At 38.9% G+C, this 25,872-nt stretch overlaps 1 protein-coding gene and 1 pseudogene across 5 annotated transcripts in view; both read left to right on the forward strand.

Moving 5' to 3' along the window:
- PPP2R5E (protein phosphatase 2 regulatory subunit B'epsilon) overlaps window positions 1-25,872 on the forward strand; it is a 74,882-nt gene that overhangs the window by 27,574 nt on the left and 21,436 nt on the right. For all 5 annotated transcript variants that reach the window (XM_085225791.1, XM_085225789.1, XM_085225790.1 and 2 more), the window contains 2 exons: window positions 13,682-13,878; window positions 24,952-25,053. In XM_085225791.1, coding sequence (XP_085081917.1) covers window positions 13,682-13,878; window positions 24,952-25,053 — 299 coding nt within the window. The remainder of the gene's footprint in view (window positions 1-13,681; window positions 13,879-24,951; window positions 25,054-25,872) is intronic.
- On the forward strand, window positions 3,690-3,850 carry LOC116216724 (U2 spliceosomal RNA; annotated as a pseudogene).

Here is a 25,872-nt window from a genome sequence, read left to right on the forward strand (position 1 = left end):
AAAATAAGAGACTGCTGAATAAGCAGAGACCAGTGATAAATGCTGCAGCTATCACCTGTTTTGTGTGGTGCTTTCTTACTGGAGTTGGAGCTTTAAATATAAAACATTCTCATGCAAAAATGTTATTTCTTTAAAAAGTGAGAAAAGTTGCTATAGCACCTTACAGCCTAAAATCTGGTTAATTTGTATTAAACTCTGGGCTTCCTCTTGCAGGGGAACAAATTTACTGGAAGTTTCCTCATTTGAATACACTAAGTATGAGGCATAGGCATTCCTCAGTGCAGCAGCTGAGAAAGAGTTACTCAGCTAGGTTACTTTTCCAGTTGTGACTAAGGGGCCGATTAGCAGCGTCCGGAATGAGACGGCAGCACCTAGGTAAAAATAGATGGCATTTGGAGAAGCTGGGGGCTGTTTTGGAGATCTTCAGCTGCATACTGAGAGACTGAGGCAAAGCGGCGAGCTTCAGGAAGGAGTATTACAGATATGAGTGTGGAAGAACTCCATCAGTGTGCAGAGGTAAGGCAGGGAACAGAACAGGATGGGATCCCCAGACTGAAAGGCCTCTGCTGTGGGAGGAATGTCTGAGCTGGCTTCTTCACTCCCCTCTGGTAGGAGGGATACTGCTAGCATTGATATTAATGTGAAACAAGCAGTAATGACCTCTACGTGACAAGAACCGGCGGAGTGGGTGTAAAGCTTGCTAGATTTTTAGGCCTTCTATTAAGAATTGATACTGTAGTGCTCTGTCTGAGGAAGGAATAATGCACGTGAAAGTGCTGTTTCAGTAAGTTCACTTGAAGGTGATTAGCTGCTACGAAGAGACCAAGTAATTGAGTGGGACGGTGAGCCTAATGACACGAGATTATATTTTGCTTTCCAACTTTTACAGTTATAACTTCGTCGTATGACTGTAGCAGGTTCAGTGGTCTTTCTGTAGGATGCTGAAGCTTCTATTAGTATACTTTATAGCTCTGTTGTTCTTCACTGACCTGTGCTGATTTAGCTACTGTTGGCAAAGAGCTATCTGCATGTGCTCTGATACAGTCTGAACATAACATAGAGAATGTAGAATGCTGTCTGCCTTATTAGATAAACTTCAGTCCAATGGAATTATTCAAAAACTCATTTTTATTGTAAATTGCATGCTCTCCTTGTCATTTAATAATGTGTTAATGAATTAGATAAATATATTAGATAAATAAATAGGCAAGAAAGGATGTACCTGATGTCTTGTTTTGTAACATCTAGCTAAAAAGTACTTCATGAAAAACAAGCAAACAATGTGTGTAAGTTGAGAGTTCTGGATAGTAATGAACCTGCTACTCCAAAAGTGTAAGGGCAAGGTGGAAAACATGCTATGTCTGTATTCATGTAGTCAGAAAAAAGGCATGTTTGCTGTACTACATTTGCTTTCTTGATCAGATGCAAAGACTCTGTAAAAATGTATTTCAAAAATGTTACTAATTCATCAATAGTGTATTGATGAATTCAAAAGTGGATAACTTCACTTACAAAGAGGTACTTTTAGATTTCCCTAAGCACTGGCAAAATGCATGCTTTTCCTGTTGAGCTTTTCTCCATTAGTTTTTAATGGAATATGTAACTGATGAGATTGCTCTTCCTTTACTTGATTAGTAAGCAGTGAACTCTCTTCCAATTAGAGCAAAGTTGTAAAGGCAGTTCTGGTGAACTGATGTAGCACTGACGTTGGCATCCTGTCCAAACTGAAGACAAAAGGAGATCAAGTTTGCAATCACAGTATGTCTGAGGAAGGATATTGTTGATAAGCTAATTTCCAGTTTATCATCTTCAGTGTAGGAGGACCTTAATTAATGAGTAGTTTGGGAAGAGTTAAAGTAGCAGTTGACAATGGAGAGCAGTGTTTGGTAACCACAGAGGAGAGATTTTAGTTAATTTAATGCCTAAACAGTTATGCCTTGTTAGTATCTATATTGGTCTAAACTGAAAGAGTTCTGCAGAGTGACTTGATGTTCAGCAGAGTGATTCCCTTGGTTGTATTAATTACATGACATAGCCTTGTCCAGTGTACTTTTCACTTCGCTCAAGCTTGTTTGTGTATCTTAATAACTTAGTACAAAACTCAGTATTTGATCCACTACAGACGCTTTTGTTGCTAATGCACTGTTGTAGATTGATGGACATAATGCAGAGGTGCTGAATAATTTCTAGTGGAATTTACTTCAGGTGCAAAGGCCCAGTGATTGTCAGAAATAATTGTGCTGTAGCTGATGACATTTCTGAGGGAAGAAAAATACCATGACTGATACCCATGCAAGCAAGTAAATATCTTCTGCCCAAAGAAAAAAGCACTTGTTTATCTAGCATTTTCAGAAGGGGTCAGAGGTAGAGATGATATGGAGGAAAGTTCCATGAACGTGATGGTAATGCACGGCTCTGATAAGGGCTGTTCTTTAGGCAATGACAAATATTCAGAAGTGAAGTATTTGCTTTCTAGAGCTTTGTGATAAGGAGATAACACATGTATTCCTTTTGGTATTCAAGGAACAAAAATATTACCTTTTAAAAGACAGTAAAGTGTCCTAATGTTCTTTTCAAATTTTTAAGTTTTAGCAAAGATGCACCATTTTGGTATAACGGAGCACTTAAAATGGGAATGGTAATTACCTGTGAATGAATCACTCACACGTGGTAAGATTGTATTTTTGAAGGTATAGCTGATATTACACACAGAAATACATAATGATAATATCAGTGATGTAAAATATCAAGCACAACATGGTCTGGCTCAGTAAATTATTGGGGAATATAATTTACTTGTCATTCATTCTCCCTCTATTATTTAATTGTTCCAAATCTGGAATAATCTGAAGAGGGTGATGTAGGAAAGTCGAGTATGGGGATGTATTTCTGTACACTGGTGAATGTGCGACAGCCCTACAGGAATTACAGAAGCAAAATAAAATAAATCAGATTTATCTCTTTGTTTTGTTATCGAGACTGATCTGCTAGACTTGGCAATATGAGAAGGGACGTTCCCTTAACTCAGCATCTTGACTGATTTGAGTTACTATCATAAGATATTCACAGAATCACAGAATGGCCAGGGTTGGAAGGGACCTCAAGGATCACGAATCTCCAAACCCCTGCCACATGTAGGGCCACCAACCTCCTCATTTAATACCAGACCAGGCTGCCCAGGGCCCCATCCAATCTGGCCTTGAACTCCTCCAGGGATGAGGCATCCACAACCTCTCTGGGTAGCCTATTCCAGCACCTCATCACTCTCACAGTAAAGAACTTGCCCTTGACATCCAACCTAAATCTTCCCTCCTTCAACTTCAAACCATTTCCCCTTGTCGTGCTGTTATCTTCCCCTCCTGTTTGTAGGCTCCCTTTAGGTACTGAAAGGCTGCAATGAGGTCACCCCGCAGCCTTCTTTTCTCCAGGCTGAACAAGCCCAGCTCCCTCAGCCTGTCTTTGTAGGGGAGGTGCTCCAGCCCCCTGATCACCTTTGCGGCTCTCCTCTGGACCCTCTCCAACAGCTCCCTGTCTTTCTTGTACTGGGAGCTCCAGACCTGGACACAGTACTCCAGATGGGGCCTCACAAGAGCAGAGTAGAGGGGGACAATCACCTCCCTGTCCCTGCTGGCCACCCCTCTTCTGATGGAGCCCAGGATACCATTTGCTTTCTGAGCTGCAACAACACGCTGGCTTCTCGGCCTTTTGGCTAAGATCAAGTGTAGTATCTGTTCTTTTAGTTTAATGTTCATTTTAATATTCAATAACACATTCTGAGCCTTACAGACGTCTGAGTTTGAAGGGTAGCTGGTGTAGTCTTAACACTGGAAAGCCTTATGCAAGAAAAATATCTTGAAAAGGAATGCTGTGGTAACCTCCTTTCTTGACAAGTAGACTGTGTGGATTACTTATGTATGAAAAGCCTTCAGGTCGCGTTTTGGAGTAATGCTTTCTGGTTTCATGGTTGGCAGAGAGATCAGGACATGCCTTCAGGTTTTCCTGTGCTTTGTTGCAGCTCAGATGGGATGTAATGAGGCTGTGTTCTCAGCGCTGAGGAAGTGCAGATGAGCAGTGGGCTCTGTGGCTGGCCTTCCTGCAGGGATATGCTGCCACAGGCTCATCTCCCCCTGCAGCTTTCATGTGTTTTTGGCACTGTGTTGGATACGGTTGGTGATGTAGGTTCTGATCTCAAAGGACGTAAAACTTATGCCTGTAGAGACTAAAGCTGGTGTTTAAAAGATAACAAATGAATAACGAAGGCCTAACATGATGATTTTGCTCTTCCGTTGTGCTGGAGCTTCAGCAAGAAAGGGGGAACCTGTGTAAGAAGTTGGGCTTTCAGAAGGGTCCTTTTGGATACTATAGAATGAATTCTTAGCTTGTTTCCACATCTTCCATCATGACTTTGAAGGCTGCTTATTGAATCTGATCATTTTCTTACACAAACGTGTACATCATGTACAAACAAGCTTACACATGTGCAGTTCCATAAAGTTCCTCTTCCATTACACACATTGCTCCCTCTATGGAGAGAATGAGAGCCCAAGCACATGATGGGCAGTCTGATGGCTGGAAAAAATACTGTGAGACTAAATTAGTGCTAAATTAGTGCTGAGTAGAATATGCTCTTGGCTAAATTGATGCTACCAAATGAGAAGAGAATGGAGGTTACGTTTTCAGGGTACAATTAAATTCTTCTAAATGTGTAAGTAGAGTAATATAGTAAGATATTTTTACATGCATGTTTATTATTTAACATTTCATAAACATTTAATAAATGTAGACGTTTTAAAATACAAGCCTGAGTTCTTGTGCAGCAGGGTGAATGTGGAGGATAGCTCTCACTTAATTATATTTTCCACTGGAGAATGTACTCCTATGACTTCAGGTATTATTATTAGCTCAGTATAAAGCTGCTCGTTTGGGTATAAGTTACATTTTGAGTTTCCTCTGCTCTTGGTTCAATGTTTTGTTTGTTTTTAAAGCATCTATATGCCATAGAGAAACTCTACAGTTTGAGTCAAGTGAGTACTGCATATTTTTATTTGAATCCAGAGCAGTTTCAGGGCAATTAGTGAGCCAGGTATAATTTTTGCACTCTTAAAAGACACATAAATTGGAATAGCATGTACAGCTGTGTAGCTTTATTGTGATTGCAACACGTACTTAATGTATCAAATGAATTCCCGTGCAAACCCCAGATTGTCTTGTGGCTACAGTTAGAATGAAAGTTAAGATTGCTGTGACTTGTTTTATATTCAGTAATCATTATAGAGCAAAAGCTTCTCATATCATATAGGAAAAAAAAATTGTGATCTGATAAGAATCGTAAAGGAAGACAGTAATCCTCTTAAGGATTCCTGTGTCTTAGGTCAGCAGCAGGCAATCATTGTTTTTTTGCACAGGAGTTCCTAAATAGCCTGGAACTTACACATTTTGTGTGGCTTCTTTTTTTATTTTTATTTTTTTGCTGTCCAAGGATCCTAGAGATCTTGAGCTGTTGGTTAGAAGAGCCTAATCCTGCCGTTTTCTGATATTTGTCATTAATAAAACATGCAAAAAAAAAAAAAAAATCTAGAAAGTTGCAGCTGCAGCATTGACCATCACTTTCCCTAAAATTAACAAAGTACTGGGTGAGACAATTATAGCATAGCAAAATGGGAACAATTAGCCAAGACTTGTCTGGATGCCCTTTGGAGCACCAGTGCTGTGCTAAAAGCTCTAGGAAGGGGTGGAGGATGGTGGTGGTCCTAAGAACAAGTTGGGCAATTAAAAAGAAAACAGCCTGGAGGATTCTTTCCTGGTTTTGAAGGAAAAGAATACAGCGGGAGCAGGGTGACCCAGTGGAGCATATAGTTACTGTTGTATAGCTTTGCTCTACCTCTGTAATTTGAGAAAATGAGTTTTGTGTTTGTTTACACTGTGCTCCTGTCTCAGTATTTGTTATACCATTGAGGGTAGAGAAGCTGAGTAATTAGAAAGCATTTTGTTGCTAAGTTCAGCTTATTTTGTACTTGCTACCTTTTGCTGTTTAAACATATTGAGTTTGAACTCTATGTATTTGAACAGAGGTGTGCTGCTCTACTTAATTTAAACTGCAGCTCTCTGAGTAGCAGCTGGAAGAACAAACATACCTGCATGAATCAACAGGCTGTGGTGCCCTGGTTGATGGCCTAAAATGAAAAAAAAAAAAATACATCTTATAGGTGGACATACATTCGTTTTTACATAAATGCAGAAAGCAGAAGTTGAAGAGTGTATGGTTTTTGTTTTTAAGAATACTTTAAAATCCATCCCATGTTTTTTTTTTTTTTTTTTAATTTCTTTTTGCAAAGAGTTTGAAGTGAAGCAGCGATGTCCTTCCACTAGTTGTGGAAGACTAGGCAGGTGTGTGGCAAACATGTCCTGACAATTTCTTTAATACCTCCATTTCATGTTGTCACGTGGCAGGACAGCCATGGAGAGCTGCTCTCTCTGGTAGTAGTTCAGCAGAGCCAGCAACTTTGACTCTTCTAGATGAAGGTTTGCTTCTACTTGGAAAGTGCAGTTCAGTAATAATCTACTTAACACAACTAGCATGAGATTTCTGAGCCAGTGTAAAAGAAACTTGAGGCAGCTCAGGAAAATTGGCCTCAGTAATTCTTGGTGTTTCAGCAAAATATTTTTGTCTTATTTGGGGATTTTATGCCACGTATTCAATGTAGGAAATTGAAAGAACATGTTTTTTTTGCCAGCCCTTTTCACCCCTGTTAAAAATAAATAAATAAAATCATTGGTTTTGAAATTCCATTAAAAATGGGGAGAGACAGAAAGCAGTCCACAAAACCTGTGATCAGCCTGGGGCTTAAAAATAAGTGTTCATTTCGTACCGAGGTGAACTTAATGCAAGTAGTGCAGTGAAATTGTTAAAGATGTCACAGTGTCAGGAACATGGAGATATATGGTTGCTTAATCACATCCAGCCCCTAACCACTAATTCATTCATTGTGTTTTGCTTTAACACTTAGAGCTCCTGCTTTCCTTTTGGAATGTTCTGCTCCATTAATTGCATTACCTATTCCCTACACTCTCTCTTCTCTGTCTTTTCCAAGGCTGTAGCTCATATGCTACCTCATTTCTTTTCTCTCTTGGCCTTTTAGTACTTTGTTCTTGCTCTGCCACCTTTGGCTTCTTGCTCTCTTCCTTTCTCTTAATACTTGCAAGTTGCTTTGCCATTCCTCTACCTCTTTTGAAATTTTTTGGTAGAATTCCTCTTTTACCATCAATTTTTTTCTCTAGAATTTGTCACTTGCATCCTTTTCTGTACTTTGTCTGCTGTCTTCTTTGACCAGGATTGGTTTTGGCTCAAATGTAGTTGTAGGCATGCTCTGACTGTCTTGGATTACTTTGCTAGTCCAAACTTCCCATTCGTTGCCGAACTAATGAGAAGGTGTTGAAACATGTTGTCAGCTTACTACAGGAAGAAGGCATTGCTACATGATTATGAAGAGGCATGGTTCCTGCTGCATGGTGATTATTAGTAACAGTGTGAAGGTTATTACATACTGAATATCTTGTGAGTCACTGTGTTTCTGTGGGTCCTAGAACAGCAATTTGGTGTACCTGAATATCCTGATAAGATCATTTTCCATTAGGTGCTCATGTGTTCTGAATTCTGTCCACCAAATATTTCCTCGATTACATATTATTATCTGAAATGTTTCATGTAACACTGCTTCATAATGGTTTCATCATGTTAATTTAGTGATTCATAAGAGTACACAGACTTGTAGTACCTAGAGCACTTTGAAAGGTCTCTGCTTGCTTTAGAGTGGCACATCTTCAGTGCATGTGTCCACCAATGCTGTCCTTTTGCAGCAGGTACAGATGTAGTAGTATTTGGCTCTGCTTTGTCAGTAGCTTTGACAACTGAGCTTATAGTTGTGGTCCGTTTCCAAGTTGAAGGATGGCCACAGCACAGCCACCATTGGCATAATGAATGGTGGGAGGAGCATGTGCTGATCACAGATTGACAAGGTATAGCCTAAAGACATCTTTTCATCCAGTCCTACCATAGCTCTGGACTGAGCTACATTGGTGGATGTGAAGAAGCTTGAATAGCAGCATGTACCATGCTTGTTGTGGAAGCAGGCAAAACATTTAATGGAAGTTCCATAAGTACCTTTTATTGAAATTCCTCTTATTGTCAGCTTGATTTTAATCCATGGTCCTGTAATGAAAGAAATAGCAGCCATTCATCTGTGTAGCCTACTAAGGGGCTGAATTTCATAATATTTAAATGCATGAGGCTGAATATTGATTAATATATTAAAAAGTGTATATAAAATTTTGGCAGTTCTATGACTCGGAGTGCCTCTATAAGAATTATCTCCCGGAGCTTGTAATGCTGTCCCATGCACACTCAAGGCACTCACATCAAATACTACCTGTAGATTGACACTGCTTTCAGACTGCTTGTCTCAATAAATACTGAAAGCTTCAGTAAGATCATCAGTGTCTATCAGTGTTCTGCAAACAGTGTGTTAGTGTTGTGCTTTTCTTCTTCTGTGTCTTCGCTCATGAAAGTCATCTTGAGCTTGTGGCACTGCATTTATTGCAGTGTGCGTAGTGTTGGTATTGGTTAGGCTTTCTGTATATGGAACACAGTGCCCAGCTGCTGCCCTGCCTCTGTAATTATTAGGTATAAAGAACGGACTGGGGAAACAGCTTTGAAAAAAAGCCCCTATTATAAATGAATTATTACTGACTTCACGAAGCATTCATAATATTGACAGCCAGCCATGAAAATTAAATGAATGTAATCAGCAGAGTGATTACTTTTCTTAAGAAATGTGTGTAAGAAGGAAAATATTTGTACTGCTTGGCATCTGTAAGACCAGAATTCCATGGTGAAAAGTAATGTATAGAAATGTGGCCAATGTATGCCAGGTGTATATATGACAGGACCTTTGGTTAGCTAGAGTTTGGGCTTGATTTTGGTAGACCTGCTCTTGAAGTGATCTCTTCGAAGAAGACAGAGGGCTTCTACATTCAGCTTTGCAAGTTTTATTTGAATGAAAAGGAGAAAGTTTACTTGTTATAGAATGAAAGCTTCATAGTGACCAGAGGTACGTGCTACCAACAGTAATCCACTGGGAGTGGGAGTTACACTTAGAACATTTTGATATATCAAGAATCGTAGAATGGCCTGGGTTGCAAATGACCACAGTGTTCATCCAGTTCCAACCCCCTGCTATGTGCAGGGTCACCAACCAGCAGCCCAGGCTGCCCAGAGCCACATCCAGCCTGGCCTTGAATGCCTCCAGGGATGGGGCATCCACAGCCTCCTTGGGCAACCTGTTCCAGTGTGTCACCACTCTCTGTGTATATATGTATATTTTTAAAATGAATAAATGTTCTGATAATACATATGTGGGTGCAGGGTAGCATTTGTGGACATACTGTGTTTTTACTTAACATCTTATATGTAATCTGCAGCATTTATCTTGTTTAATTTTACGCCCTCATCTGTCTTTGGTCTGACTTTCCCTTGCAGCTGCAGTGCCTGCTTATTAATTCCCCCACCTTGTTGTCTCCAATTCTTTGGTTTGCAGCAATAATTCATTGCGAAAGTACAGCCTGAAGTGGAACAGGGGGATGATCCAGGTGTTCAGTATCTCTCCTTCATTTTTCGCTGCCATTGTGATGAGTATGTTCAGTACCATAGCTCAGTTCTTTGGATGCAGTTTTGCTAGTCAGATGCATCATTTTACTTTTCTCTGATTCTTCAGTAACTTACTTGTAAATAATATTTTATTAAAATATGAATGTAATATGAACTTTTTTTTTAATGTATGTGTATGTTAGAAGGTTGCAGTCAAAGGATGCTTCCAGACATTTCTTTCTTCAATTGGTAAAGAAATCAGAAGGCAGACACTGCAGAGGTGATTGAGGAGAAGGGATGGGCTGTTTGGATTAGGATTATTTTGGAAGAAGGATATTAAGAAGGAAACTAAATTTCATTGTCACTTAGATCTTATATTGGAGTTGTTGTAGTAACAGGGTCCATGTCTGAAAAATGTATGGTTTTTTGTCAGTTTTTCAGATCACTTTGTAAAACACTTCATTTTGTTAAAAAATTTTGTTAAAAATTTTATTTTTTTAATTGTTCAGATTTATTATTAGTCACTGTCATTTGAGCCAGTTTCCTTTGAATCTGTGAACGTTCAGTGTACTTCACAAGCTCTGTACTATGTAGAAATGTCTAGAAAGAAAACTGAGAAGCTTTTCAGCACGAAAATTAAATTGTAGGAAAGAGCTTTTTCTGAAAATGAGGTCAATTTATCTGTCTTTAAGTTTTGCTTTTTGCTAAATGTATATTTTCCCGTGCAATGGATGTAAATCATATGTACAACTCAGTGGTATCATTTTGATTTTATTCTGCACATAAAGGCATTGTAGGTCTTTACACAGAACTTCACTGAACTTACTCAACTTTCTGTTCCTTCAGGTAAAAGTGGTTACAGTGGTAAGCTCAATGTCTAGTATATTTCAGTATGTTAGTGTTGTATGCTAGCACAAGAGTAAATTGTTGCAAAATGCACTGGAACCTCACAATGTCTGTCTGCTGAAAACTAAGAAGGAGGTTTGAAAGAGGTTTGCTGTTTTACTTTGGCTAGTTGTGAACATTTGTAATGAGCTGCACCTGAAGTCGTTACGTTAAGGAGTTGAGCTCTGCTGTGGGGCTGGATAGCTTCTGTACCAGAGTACCAGTGATGGGGGTGTGAGGGTGGCAGCTGTCTTCCAGTAAGGTCTGTACATCTGTCAGAGAGGCATTAGGAGATTAGGGAAAACATCAAAAAAGACCTTCTAAAACAAAAAGAACCCAAACCAACTGATGATGTAGTCGCAGAGGGAGGCTTGTGAACATAGAATACCAATGTTATTGATTTCTGCTTGGAGATTTCCTGGTTCCAAGTAGAAAAACATAGGCATTGGATGTTACCTGTTATCAAAGCACGATACTTCCTGCGATTTTACTTTGCACTGTGAATACCAGTTTGTTTCATAAAGAAAAGCAGACGTGACCAGAACGAGTTCGGGGTTTTTCTTTGTTTTGTTTTGACAAGCTTGCCCATACAGTTTGCCTGGTTGCTGACACAGTTAAGGCTGGCATGAAATTCATGTAGCATTCTACAGTAACTTTTCTTGAGATGATCTTAATTATATTTTTCCTTTCTTTCTCACACCTCCAGATACTTTGCTGAAAATAAAAGTAAGCCTTTATTAGATGTTTTAATACTTTAATATATATATTTTTTAATTTAATGCTGACACTACATTAAAATTAATGTAGTTCTGAGTCACTGGAGTCTGGTTATAATGACACTGGATTGAAAATCGTAATGGATTCTGGTTTGTTTTCAGCCTGTGTTTGCCATTGACTGGGATATACTTGTCAGCCAAAGTAAATGCAGGCAAGCCATGTAGGACAATGCAAACAAAAACCCATTATGTTTATGTAACATCATAGATTTTATTGATACCATTTACATGTTGTAAAGTTATGTACTGGATTTGTGTAAAGAAGAGTGCAAGTTAGAATAGAACGTAAGTGCAATTGGTTACTTCTCAAGAGCATTATTTTTCTCTTTTTTTTTTTTTTTTAATAGCTTGTGTTTACAGTCTGTCTCCAGGAAGAAATTGCTTATCAGTTAATTGTTGATTGATTGTTAGTAACAGTGAATTCTGAAGTCCATTTTCCTCTTTTGTATCGTTTGAGAGCAATCAAGAAAGCAGTAACGTGTTTGATCAAAAAGCCTTAGATTCCTCAGGCCCTTCATCTCCTCATAGACTTCAGACTGGCTCCTGCCTTAGGAAGAACACTAACAGAAGTGGTCTCCTTTGTAATGACCAAGGGCTGATGGCTTTCTCTGACATAGATTTCAGTACATTCTACTGTGAGGCATTTGAATGTGTGTGACACCCGGCCAGTGCAATGACTTCAGAATGGCCTGGTTTTGTTACCTTTAGACTTCAAGAAGCATTTGGTTTTCTTTTCCTGCATTGCTCTCCCTGTCAAGTTCTGCAGGGCCACGTTTCTTCCATCTTCTGTTCCATAGGTGAGTAAAACCTGTAGGACTGTGGGATGAACAATTAAAGGATGATATGAAGTGCGGTGTTAAAACTATACCATTTTTTCCCACTTAATTTGCCTTGGATGCAGCTGTTGCAGAGATTGGTAGCAGTAGGAGATTGGTACATACAGCGTGCTTTTGTCAATTAAACTTTGCCAAGATCTCAGTTGATCTGTGGGGTACGGTTTGATAGTTGTTGAATCCTGCCATAATGACGTTGCTGACCATCGAAGAAGGTTGAGTAAATGTCTTGTGCTATTTGGTGTCAGGTCATAAAGCGTGTAGCGTATTTGTTTGTATCACCATCCAAATTTATTCTTTATGCTTTTCAGTGATTAAGCAGCGCAAGGAGTTGGTGTGAAGTGCCTTGTAATACTCAGTAGATCTTTTGAGCTGATTCTAGTACTGTTATGCATGTGGTTTAAATTTGAACAAATTTGTTAAAGCTACTCTCCTTAAAACTGCAGTACAACTGTTAACAGCATCCAGTGTTTACCAAGTATTCCTTGGCAAGACATACTCAGTCATGTATTAAGGATAAGAATTTCCATCTTAGGTTAGCTTTTATACTGGTATGTCCAAGTTTTAAGAAATAAACATCAATTCTCTACTATTTAAGTTTTTCTAGTTGAAATTAGCAAAGTTTTCCATTTGCGTATTGGATTATTGCTTAGAAGGCCATTTCCTAACGGATCATTTGTGCCTGAAAAACAAAACAAAACAAAACAAAAAAAAAAAAAAAAAGGGAGATGAAAGAAAGTGAAGCATTCTCTTGTTTGAAGGCATCTTTCAGAATAAAAATAGGTATTTCATTCATGCAGCTTTTCTACTGTTCTTAGCTTCATGTACATGAACACTGGGTAAACTAGGCTGTCTGTGCATTCTTTTGATGCACTTGGTAAACTAACAAGCCACTAAGAAGTTGACAAAGGAAAAATAATTAGTACATTCTACTTTCTGTACTGGGCAAGTGTTTGTTACTATTTTGTGTATTAATGCATATTATATGTTTGTAATCCAGCAAGGTATCCTCACTGTTTCAATGAAATTGCAGTTGATTTTGCTATGGAAAGAGTTGATGTGGAAGTAATAATTATGAAATTTTGTTTGCATAAATTCAGTCTTACTGTATATTCTTATCTATTCGTATAGAGTTATAAGTGACAGTATTTTTGGAAGTAGAAATTAATCAAGCTTGATCAATCTAACAGTTCTTTCATCCTTTTTTGATGTGTAAGTTAACATATGTCAAATGCAGTAAAAGTAGTGGTATACTATAAAATTAAGTCTTGAGTGCTTTTGCATTTGTGTTTTCCACTTATGCCTGTGCTTCTTTTGTGAACTGTATTTTCATAACAGCAAATAACTTACTACTACAACAATTTGTTCAGGACCTCAAACACAAAGTAGTAACAGTTCCTATAAGGGGTCCATTTGTTAATCTGGGCTCTGTTTTATGAAAAGTATTTGAATGCTGCTTTTCTTTGGAATTGATGTTCAAAAATAAATCCTGTTTCGTATAAAGAGATGCCAGACTCACGAAGATTTCCTTTCTTGTTTCATAGACGTTCCATCTTCAGAGCAGCCTGAACTATTCCTAAAGAAACTTCAACAGTGCTGTGTCATTTTTGACTTCATGGACACGCTTTCAGACCTTAAAATGAAAGAATACAAGCGCTCCACTCTTAATGAACTGGTCGACTACATTACAATAAGCAGAGGCTGTTTGACAGAGCAGACTTACCCTGAAGTAGTTAGAATGGTGAGTTTCTTCTTTCTTGTGGTCTCTTTAAATCCGCTTGCAATTCCAGTTACACATTGTGGGCGAAATTGAACCCTGGAGTAGGTGGATTAAATGAGGCCTTTGGTTTTTATTTTCTACTTGACATCACTTGGGGATAATTCTCCAAAGACAAAATTATTAATTTTTATATGTGCTTAATTAAAGTCAAGATGATGCTTATTATACTGTCAGAAATGTATGAAAGTTTCCTGATGGAAAGACCCAGCAGACGTATTATCAGAGTCCATCTCTTTTCCCCCATACCCTTTCCTTCCCCATTATAAATCATGGATTAATTTTAGAAGTTTTTTTTTCTTTCTTTGAACTTTATCCAAGCATTTGAATTTGTATTGAAGCTCTGAGATAATTACTCATGCACGCTTCAGCCTACTTTTAGACAATAAATGGTAAAGGTGCCGTGTAGAAACAGTGTGAAAATTTTATGGTTATATTATGTGGAGTCATAGTGGTTGCTGTTTGTAAGCAAGATTACTCAACAGTAAAGCCATACCTTATATGTACATATAAATTGTCCAGTAATAGTATTTTCAATCAAAAAATGGTAGCAATATCAGATGCTATATGGTGAAGAACATCCTTTGTAATTGGCAAAATCAATCAATGCATTGAAACATTTATTCTGTTCTACCATATGGAACTCTTATAGCCTGCTATCTAAATGAAAAGACAGTTAGTCAAGTTGTGAACTTGATGATGCTGAAACATGAGTAGATTTTATAAAGTGTTATATGTGCTCCTTACTGCTTTCCTGGAACACAGTTATATGCTGTATTGCTTGTCTGGAATACTTAAAAGTAGCTGAAAATTGTGATAGGCTCATCATGCATTTAATAGTGAATTTAAAAAGCAAAAACAGAATGAAGATGTAAGGAAAAATGTTTATATGGCTCCTTAGTTTGACTGCATTTTTAGATGTCTGTTATAACATGATCAGATTCTCCTCCTTTTCCCTTGCCCTCCCTTTTGTTCTCCTCTACTGGAGAAGTCTTCTCAATGAGCCGCTTGTCACTGCTGTGTTATGTGTTCAGCATGTGGTCTAATGCAAATTCAAGTCTGAATACAGAATTACTAGTTCTTTGCTAAGTTCTTCTGTTTGTACTAAATTTGCAGCATCTAAATGGTTTGCAAACATTACTTTTTTCTTTCTTGTATCCCTTGAAGTGAACTGATGTTGTCATTTGATCTAGACAGGACACTGATGCACAGATACCCAATATTACTGAAGCTACCTTTTCTGTTTGCAGAAGACACCCCTAGTCTCACTTTGTGACAATTTAGGATTTGTTTTAGTGTTTCTGTTACTGGGGTTGTATTTTCTCATTGGTTTCGTGTACAGTTTTTCACCATAGCAAGAAGTTAGATGTATTTGATCTGTAACTGCTTATAAAGTTCAGTTTTGAATAATAAATCATAACCTATGAAGCAATCTGTACATGAGTTGTAATGAGACACAGAACCCTTTTGCTTGCATTTTCTACAATCCCTGCAGTCATTTATGTTGATTCACTAAACTGTTTTTATCTTAAGGAAATGATGCATTGCCTAAATAGTTTGAAAAGCACAGCTTTAAATAATTGACTTAAGTATAGTCTGTAAGTGTGATACAGAGCAGTCACTGCAAGTGAAGATAAAGTGTAAACTTTTTCCAGTAGACTTCACAGATGTTTACTAATGGAGCTCCAGGAATTTCATCCCATCTCATTTTTGATGGAAAGCCGTTTTCTGTTCTCTTGTATTCTTTTCATTTCATTGTACCCTTTCTCATCTTTCTTTCTCCTGCCTTGTATTTGGGGGCTAATGCTGAACTCGAGCTACGTTTTAACCTCAGCACCAGGAAGTTTAAGGAAGGGGTAAGACTGAGAATATTCTCTAGTCTTAACTGGCTAGTCAGTGGCTCAAGATCCTTACAAATAAAAAAGGTGCTTTTTTTTTTTTTTTTTTTTTTTTTTCCTAAATAATTTCTGGAGAAAATTAGAATCATAGAATATGCTGAGCTGGAAGGGACCCACAAGAATCGAGTCCAGCTCCTAAATCCACATGGAGCCACCCAACCCCAACCTGATGTCTGAGAGCAGTGTCTCAGTGCTGCCTGAGCTCTGGCCCTCAGGGCTGTGCCTGCTGCCCTGGGCAGGCTGTTCTGTGCCCACTGCCCTCTGCGACACAGCCTTTCCCTGACCCCCAGCTGACCTGACAGCCCCATGCCGTTCCCTCAGGCCTTGGTGAGCAGAGGGCATTAGTCCGTATCAGGGGCAGCAAGTGACTTTGAGCTGTGGTGTGATGTTTGGCGTAACTTGCTCTTTGCAATAAATGCATTGTTTCAAGCATAAAATGTTTTTATCTGTGGTACTGAGGCAGACTGAACTGTACACAGTTGACTTCGTGAGCTCGCTGTGCAACTGCTGCTATTATCTGTACCTGGGAATTTTCATTGTTGTCTCCAACTGTGTTTGCAAATGACCTGTCAACTTGACAAGCTCTGACCTGTCACAATGGTGAAGAGAAGAGCAGTTTTGTGTCCTTTCCAAATTGACTGCCTGCCACAGTTGTCATCGGGAGTGTTTTGACCGAAAGGCCGACAGCGTAAAACACATCAAAATGGAGCACAAATGTTCTTTTTTCCCTCTGGAAGGTTTAGTCTCTGTTGTGCTTTACACTTGGTTCCTACATAGTGACATATGAATGCAGGGAGTAATATTTCATGCTTGGTTCCTTGGACTACTGAAATTTGGAGTTGGGAAGTATTCTAGACATAGGGGAAAAAGCAAGAAGCTTGTTTGCAAGTTGTGCTGTCACTTAAGAGAAGAAAAAAAGATGTGGAAGTCTGAAGCTGATATTTAAACTGTTACTAATATTTATGAAGAAGCATTAATGACTAAGCTGCTTTCTTTAATTAACTTAAGTGCCAGAAGAATTGATGTCAACGTGGCAGCCTTTTCTTAAAGTTTTAATAACTACATGTGGATTAGTGTTCTCTGTTCTGTGTCCCAAAAGAAGTTCAACTTTACAGGTGCGAGGATAAAAGAAATTGCCTATCAAATAAATCAAAAACTCCAAGATTTTTTATTACTTTGATTTCTAAAATGATCATTTGGGGTAGCCAGCATTAAGAGTACTTTGGTATTTTTAAAGCTAGTCATCCTAAATTCATTAAAACATGAAGGCCTTATCGTAGTATCCCATGATTTCACATCGAGTTATATACAATATCACAAGAGAAAACACTTAGCTATTTGACAGTCTTTGTGTTTGTTTGTTTCTTTAAACCACTCACTGTGGCTTCACTTATACAGAAGTGCTGAATTTGTTATTTTGAAAAAAACAGAATTTACTAATGGCCACCAAAGCAAGCTTACAGTAGCCTTGTCACTGTCATCAATATCACTTAATGGAAAGAGTGGTTGGGATTTGTGTTAATGATATAAGCAGGACAGATTTATTCCCATGGATGCTGCTCAGTGCCTTCCCTTGTTTTGATGCTTTATGCAGAAGGGCACATGACATTCTTCAGAATTAGGCCAGTCTCTGTAAGAAAGGTTCTTGCCAGCTGAAACTCACACTGCTAAGAAGGAAATGCCAGTAATATGACTTTATGAGCCAATAATTGGACACTTAATCGAAAATTTGAGCCTATCTGAGCAAAATAGGAGACTTAAACTAATGCAGCTGATTTTGCTGGCAGAATAAGCAATGGTAGCTGAATGAAATAAATGTTTATTGTCTACGTGGTGTCCTGTAGGCTGTTATGTAGTACAGTTTTTTTTTGTGTTTTCTGGGAATTAAGACTTAGATTGAAGATACTCATTTGTTTCACTTGAAAAATCAAATGAATGGGGAATTTGACAAGCTCTTTAACTGAGAAACCTGGATAAATCTCCTTGTTGATGAGCAACACTTAAACTCTCCTTCTTGCTTCTCCAACAATTGTAAACTCAATCCCAGACGTTTACTGTGATGTTTATACAACATCCATGGATGCTTGCCAGCCCAGAAGAGGTGGATAATGAAACTTTTTTGAGATGTACCTTGTGGAATTCCTAATGGAGTATTATTTTGGTTTTCTTCCTTTTATGTGCAGAGATGACTCTAGTATCCTATTCTCTGCTTTTTGTGTGTGTGTGTGTGTGTGTGTGTGTGTAAAACTCTCTGTATTCAGTCTTACCTTTTTGATCCTGCAAAACCTCATTTTGTTCCTGTTGGTTTAGATACTAGATTTAAAATAGCAGTACTGAATGTCATTTTAAGAGCAATAAACACAATTACTCTTCTAGAAATTGACAGATAATGCCTCTTTTCAAAAATGATTTTTATATAACTTCAGGAACTGTGTAAAATAGTAGGAGTTGATCTCGAGTTCAGCTTGAATCAGGAGACGTTGGTTTGAATGCATCTCAAATACTGAAAGAAAGATACAGTGTTCTTCAACTCCCCCAAAATGAACTTGGAGTGAGATCTGGCACATGGATGCAGCTGTGGTGGAACAAGCATGCTATTGAAGTGAACAGAAATAGAAAAAAAAATCATTTCATATTTTAAGTTCTCTGCTCTCCAGTGTGAGATTTATCAATTAGGTAGGAGCAAGAAATGAATCTAACTGGTTTCTTTTATGCATTGTTTCCAAATTCCTCTGTTAGATGCTACTTAATGTTCATATTCTTTATACACCTTGTTTGTACAAAACCCGCAGTACTTAGTGAAGGAAGAGACTCCAGTGTTCTGTACTCTTCAAAAAAAAAAATCAGTTGGAGGCAGCTCTTCTTGCACAGCTGTCCCTGATAATTTTTCTTGACAGTATGTAATTACATTTAACTTTATCCATTATTCCTCCTGTTGGTTACATAGGCTTCTCATTCGTCAGATGCTGTCTGCATAATAGTACAGTGTCTAAGTCTAAAGCAAAAAAATAAACTGTTTTGAGAAGCGCTTGTGTCAACTGCAGCTTTTTTTTGTTTGTTTGTTTTGTTTTGTTTAAGAGGAGCATACACTCTCACTCCCACTTTTCAGCTCTGTCATCTTCCTAGCACTGTGTCTGCAGATCGACTCAGCATGAATCTTCTGGGAGATTGTTTTCCTGGATTCTGAATATCTTGTTTTGCTCTTCAGATAGGAGTCTGAGACAGTAAGAGTTTTGTAATACTGTCTGGAGTTCATGTATTGCTAGGCTTTTGCTTCATCTGATGCCTGCTGTAGAGATGAGGGGGCTCTTTGTGCTTTAATTTGTCAAAGGCAATTGAATTATTGCTATCGTGTTGTGATGGTATGGAATAACGTGGCCATGCATTAAACAAAAACTTGTTTTACTGGATCATATCAAAATGTTTTTACAAGGAGATAGTGATGAATGAGGTTGTTGGTAGCAGGGTATCTCATGTGGTTTGCATCTAGTGTGACATTTCAGAGCTCTGACTTCCAGCAGGGAAAAGGTGTGCCTGTGAGCGTTCCCCAGGGCCATGACTGTGTTAGTACTTGCAGCTGGGATTCTGAGTGTGCTTATGAAGTGCATCTCCCATTTATTCTCACTGGACTTTGATGCTTGTCATAAAGAAGCTTGAGAGTTTGTGAATTTGATTCATTTGGGATCAAATGTGTATTCCAGAGGTGTGCCTCATGATCTCAACCTGCTAGTGGGCATCAGTACAAAAGATGGCTAAAATTAAGCTCCTTCCAAACATACATAGTGTGTGTATTCAGCAGCTGTGCACCAGAGATTTTGTTCTACCAGCCTACTCCAATTGTACTTCCCTGCTGGGTAACATAGGCATAGGTTAAGGAATCTCAATTTTACACCTTGCACTTCTGTGTGGGTGGGAGCTGCCACCACTGAAGTGAATGATACTAACAAGTTTAGGAGCCTTGACTTAAAGCTAAATTCCTGCAGGTTATTGATTGAATTTTTAGAAGAAAAGGTGAGTAGGGCTGTTCCCCACACTCTTGCTGTGTGGCCGGATAGCTGACTGTGTTCACAATCTGATGTAGTTCATTTTTATGTAACCCAGTCAAAAGTAATGCTGCTGGGCAAAAAGAAGATATATATATATTCAACTAGGAATGACTGTATTCTGGCAAGTGGTGGTGCAGAAGGGACTTGACCATTGTAGATGAGTATCTTGACTACTTTAATATAAGTTTCTGATACAGTGCAGTATTCAAAAAAGGGAAATAACAGGGAAATGGTCAGACTTTTTATGCACATCCAGCACATTTGCTGTATGTATTTGAAGACGTTAAGAAAATAAAGTGGGAGCTTAAAGGGAGGTAGAAAAAACAATCACAGGATTCAAAACAAATGAACATCTGCCTGGGTTCAGAAGATTTGTCTTTCCATTTAGCAGCAAAGACATTGAGAGCTGCCATATATATATATATGTATATATATATGGAACTACCATATATATATGGAACTAGGCTATTTCAGCCTTGTAGCCAGGAGCAGCCCTGCCCTGGTCAGTTCAGTGGTTAAGTCCAAGTTGTAAGAATGGTAGAGTTGTTAATGTTTTAAAATAAAGCTAGGTTTTTCTTTCTGTAAGGTGCACTTCACACTTCTGGGAACAGTTAAGTGGTATATATAGAAAAATTACAGTTGAATGGCTGTAAATCCATGAACAATACAAAAAACCCCACATATGCAGATATATTTCAGAAGGATAAGTGTCAGTGCCTGTATTATGAGCCATTGTTGACTCCTAGTTCAAGTAGCTTCCTATATTGCCTGACTACATTTTGTTGTTACCACACATTTTTTCGTATGCACAACTGGTTTAATCATGGTGTGTGCAGATAGCCAGTTTCAATTTCTTGTATACATGGGGTTTATGTGGACAGTTCTACTTACTGCAATAGAAGCACAGATAAATTAATTCATTGGTCCTGTTTTTATAGAACTAATATATTATACTTCCTTGCATGTACATTTGTTTTCATTTAGGGCTCCATTCAGAAAAAATATTACCGATCAAATCTTTGTTTCAAACAGCATGGCAAATGAGCACTGAGCTGAAATAGAATTCATGATGTGTTTCTGTAACATCAGTGTCCTTTATGGTGCTCTAGTGAGGGATGGAGAGAGGACTTCTCAAACATTTTCTCCTGACTTCAGGCTTAAGCAGCTTAGTACTCGATTTTCTTAAAGTTATTTCAAACATAAACATAGGGATAGAATCAGAACTTCTTGAAGCCTGTTACTTCAAATTAATTGTGTGTTCATAGTTTCTTTGTTCTGGATTGCTGCTTACCACCCTCAGATCTGTTCAGAACTTACAGTTCGTTCCTTATGGTGGTACCAGAACAGCCTTGTCTATCTTTCCATTTGTTTTTAATTAACTTGCACTTAACCATAATTACCTGGAGAAGATTTTGTCAGGGTTATGCACCAACACTGAGCTTACAGGTTTCTGGGCATCTGCAGTTGAAAAAAGATCTTTCATTGTGGCATTTCCAGCACGATCTGGGGAATTTTAGATTAGTTGCTGATGGGTGGATCTCACTGGTTTGTTGAATTGATTTCTGGCACTTGGTTATTCAGATTGTACATCCTGGGGAAGGACTGTTAGACTTCTGTGTTTGGTTGGTGAGTATCTTGGAAGGGATGCTCTTGAAGCACAGCATGCAGGCAACTTGGAACACGTAATACAGAAGATTTGTCACAATAGAGCTTTCCAGAATATTAGAGTTCAGGTTCGCTGTACAAAAATATCATCAGGGCTTGGAGGCATTCCTAATTGGTGGAAGATGGCAGTCAGTATTGATCAACAGTCATTTGCGTTGGCTGTGGGAGAGGAGCCATCAAGGGCTGTGCAGAGGCTGGCAGGGATGTCCTATGGCTGGATGAGCCAGCAGAGGTCAGAAGGGAAGTGATTCATCGATCGAGCCGGAGGAATTTTGGCACTCTGCTTGGGCCCGGGGACAAACGCTGAATAGCTACCTTATGCCTTTGTGAGAAAAATTCTTCTTCCCAGATCTGGTGCATCATGTCCCCATCGTTGTGTGATGGCTGTCAGTCTCCCGCACAGCTGGGCAGTTCATGCATGGAAGAACTTGTTGCCTTCGGTTCTCCCTTAGAGGTTTGTGAACATTAGCCACCCAGAGGCTACTGATCTAGATAAGCATGCTGTAAATTGACACTGCATGTAAATGAGCTCTCGTGCTGTGTAGTGATTAATATAACTGTAACGGCACGCGTTTTCTTTTAAAATTACGATTACCCTGGGAATCATTTGAAGATAACCTGTTCTGTCTGTTCTCCTCAGGAGAATGTCTGCATTTGGGCTCCATATAACTTCTCTTTACTCCCAGTGCAAAAAAAAAAAGAAAAAGAAAGAAATTACAGAAAGTAAACTATATGAGAACTCTCTTCTACCTTGCACTGCATTTCCTGCTGTACGTTCTTATGCAAAAAAAACCTGCTTTTGACTTGCCATGAGACTGACTTTTAGTTTTTAAATACACACTCCAGAAGTCTCTTTGGTTTTGTTAGAAGCTTAAGATTCAAATGTCGGTGCTGGCACTTAACTCATTATTGCTGAAACTTTCATTCTTCCATGGTGCTGCCAGGGCAACTGTGTGAAACTTGGATCAACTTAATTGAAATCTTACAGCAATTTGAGTTCAATTAGCTTGTCATTCTGGTAGTATCTATTTTTCCTTGCTGGTTTTGCTAGTGCCATACTTTGGCATTTGTTCTCATGTTAAAACTTAGCATCTGATAAATGCTTACATTACCTCAGATTTTTTTGGTACAAATTTCATTCATTGAAATTTGCAGAAAAAATTTGTTTTCTTCTTTCAAATGAAGTTTAAGGCAGAATAAAAGCTGCAGACTGCTTTTGATTTTGGTAGTTCCCTGTTTGGGGCCAAATGCTGAGAAATTGGGGATTTTCAAATGTGAGGCATTAACCAAAAATGCTTTGGTAAGTACTGCAGAATCCCAGGTGTTCAGATGGAAGGCACCAATTTTTCCCTTTTTACTTGGGAATCCTTTGGATGTCCTTCTACTGCCTTGTGCTCTGATAAATCATAGAATCATAGAATGGCCTGGGTTGCAAAGGAGCACAATGCTCATCCTGTCCCAACCCCCTGCTATGTGCAGGGTCGCCAACCAGCAGCCCAGGCTGCCCAGAGCCACATCCAGCCTGGCCTTGAATGCCTCCAGGGATGGGGCATCCACAGCCTCCTTGGGCAACCTGTTCCAGTGCCTCACCACCCTCTGAGTGAAAAAACTGCTCCTAATATCCAACCTAAACCTCCCCTGTCTCAGTTTAAGACCATTCCCCACTGTCCTATCCCTATCCATCTTCATAAATAATTGTTACATAAAGACCTCTGCCCTGTTAGTTCTGATCACTTTCCTCTTCTGCCTGCTCTTCCTTCTCAGGGATGGTAGAAGGATGGGGTCAGGAATCCCTGGGGAAGAACAAGCTGTAACACTTGTATATTCCTGAAGTACATGCTTGACTTAGAGAAGTCTTTTTATGTGGGGGCTTTGGAGAGAAGTGGAGGACTCAGGAAAAGAAGTGGGGAGAACATCTGCTGAACATGAGGTATCATTTGGCAGGTGTGCATATAGGACAGAGTTCAGTGCATCTTAGGGCAGGCTGATAGGTGCAGTATTATTAGGATTGAGAGCCCTGCGAGTTGACAATACGAGATTGACATCCGCTGAAAGAGAAAGATTCTGTCAAAGCGTTTGGCTGTATCTGCAGCGAAATGCTCCCTCTTGTGGCAAATGGAAAAAGTCCAACTGCAAAACCCATATGACCACTTTTTTTCTGTGCTCGCTGCTTTGCCATATTTGCTCTTCAGTTAGCCAGTACTTTTGTTTTCCACTTGTATTCACTGAATATTCCTTGCTGGTATGTACTGTATGTGCTTTCCTACGGTTTTCTGTTGTTCCATCTTATTTATGCAGCACCCATATCTCTTTGGTTTACCTTGCAGCTTCTAAAATTTCACTCTGACTCAGTCTGTTTTCATTGCTATCTGGATTGTATTTAAACTCCTGGCTTTAATGTGTCTTCTCATGTTAAGTTGCCAGTGTACTGAAGACTTGCCTTATAGACTAACCATAAAATATTGACAGCTCTAAAAGGCATTGGGATGTTGAAGAGTGTACTAGTTTCGTTGCTTAAATAGATTAATTTGTCTGGACTACTATGCAAGGGTCATGTATAGACAGGATTAGGAGATAATATGCTGCCTTTCCCAACTGTTTGATTAGCCAGCTTAGGGACGGGTCAAACACAGTAGCAGAGTGCAAGGAAGGCACTACACCACCTTCAAAGTGCAAAAGAGGCCCTGCAGCATGTTTACAGTTTATAAGATGTGCTGCATAATAATCAGTACACTCCATTCAGCACTGTAATTAACCCAGGAAAATACTCTACTTCGGTCTTTGCTGATAGCATGAGCCTCACAAGGCCAAGCACTCTGAGCAAAGTACCTCTAAATAAGATTAAGCAGAGCAAAGCAGCCATGAAATAAAATATGGGCAAAGTGACAAGCAAGCTGTATTTCTTGCCTGCATTTCGTACCAAGTTGTGCACTTGATACAAAATGTCTGTGCATATACTGTGTGAAGAACACCGATAACTTAAGCAACTGTTGACAGATAAGAACTTTAGCAGATGTTAATGTATTTCCTGGGGCAAAGGAAAGTAAAGTATATGAAAACCCTTGTCAATGCATACTGATGGCCATGCCTGTGACCTAGTAGACCTTGATGGCCAGCAGAACAAGCAGTAAAGTGGTGGGCTTATGTGGAGCATGGGAAAGTCAGCAGTGATGGCTCACTGGGTAATGCTGGGATGTCCCTAGAAAGAAACAAAACATCTAAAGAAGGTAAAGTGCCAAAGTTGGTGGTAGATTTGTAAAGTGATAAGTTCCTTTGACCTATGCTGTTGCTGACAAGCTTTGTCAGACAGTGAGCAATAGAAATACTGCTTCTATGATGAGGATGTCTATAGTAGGCAGAGAAGTACAGAGGCCTGTAATCTAGTACCTGTTTGAAAAACAGATCTCATTCTTTCTTTCACTTTTCAGGTATCTTGCAATATCTTCAGAACTCTCCCACCTAGTGACAGCAATGAATTTGATCCAGAAGAAGATGAACCCACCTTGGAGGCATCATGGCCACATCTACAGGTTTTTGAGCATTATTTAAAAATAGATGCTTATCATTGCTTAATAGATCTAATTTTCAGTAACTTTTTTTTATCCTGTGGATGAAAACTAGTGTATGAGATACTACAAGATTATGAGAAAATTCTATTTCTGCTTCACTAATGTCGTTGTTGTTGGCTACATCACAGTATCTACAAAAACAGTAGAGTACTTCATGAATTTGGGAAGTGTTTCAAAACTGGATTGATGGTGTCTCCTGTAGTCCTGTTTCCCTTTGTTGATCAATTTTTCTTCCTCACGTTTGTCTGATGCACAAGTAATAACAATACTTCCAGCAGTTTTGCTTTACTGAGTATAGTTAACATTCATACAAAAGCACACAGGAGTAGGCTGCTGATCAGAAAAACAAATGGGAATCTGTACCTCTGTCTATATCTCCCTTTCTCTCCCTGAGCTGAAGTTTACTTTCAGGTGTTTGCAGTGGTGTGAGTGCTCACTGCTGTCTGTCATTGCTTCCTCTGTATCTCAAGTGTCAGTGGAAGGTATTTTGAACAAAAAGCATAACATGGACTTGGAGCAAGACAGCATAACTGATGCTATTGCAGTAAATTCCTTAATAGAAGGAATCTATTTGGAAGGAATTGCAGATCCTGTCTTTGTTAGTCAGGACTATGACTTACGCCACAGATAAATTTAGAAGTTTGGCAGAGGAACAGTTTGTGGAGTTTAGGATCTGTGAGCAAAGGAGCACAGTTGATCTCAGATTGAGATGAGTATTTTATTTAACAGTTGGATGCACATCTTTGCCTGTGAGCAGTTTCACTCTCTTGTTCTCTTAGA

The sequence above is a fragment of the Meleagris gallopavo genome, chromosome 5 (assembly GCF_905368555.1).
Source record: "Meleagris gallopavo chromosome 5, MGAL_WU_HG_1.1, whole genome shotgun sequence".
In the NCBI taxonomy this organism is placed as follows: Eukaryota; Metazoa; Chordata; class Aves; order Galliformes; family Phasianidae; genus Meleagris; species Meleagris gallopavo.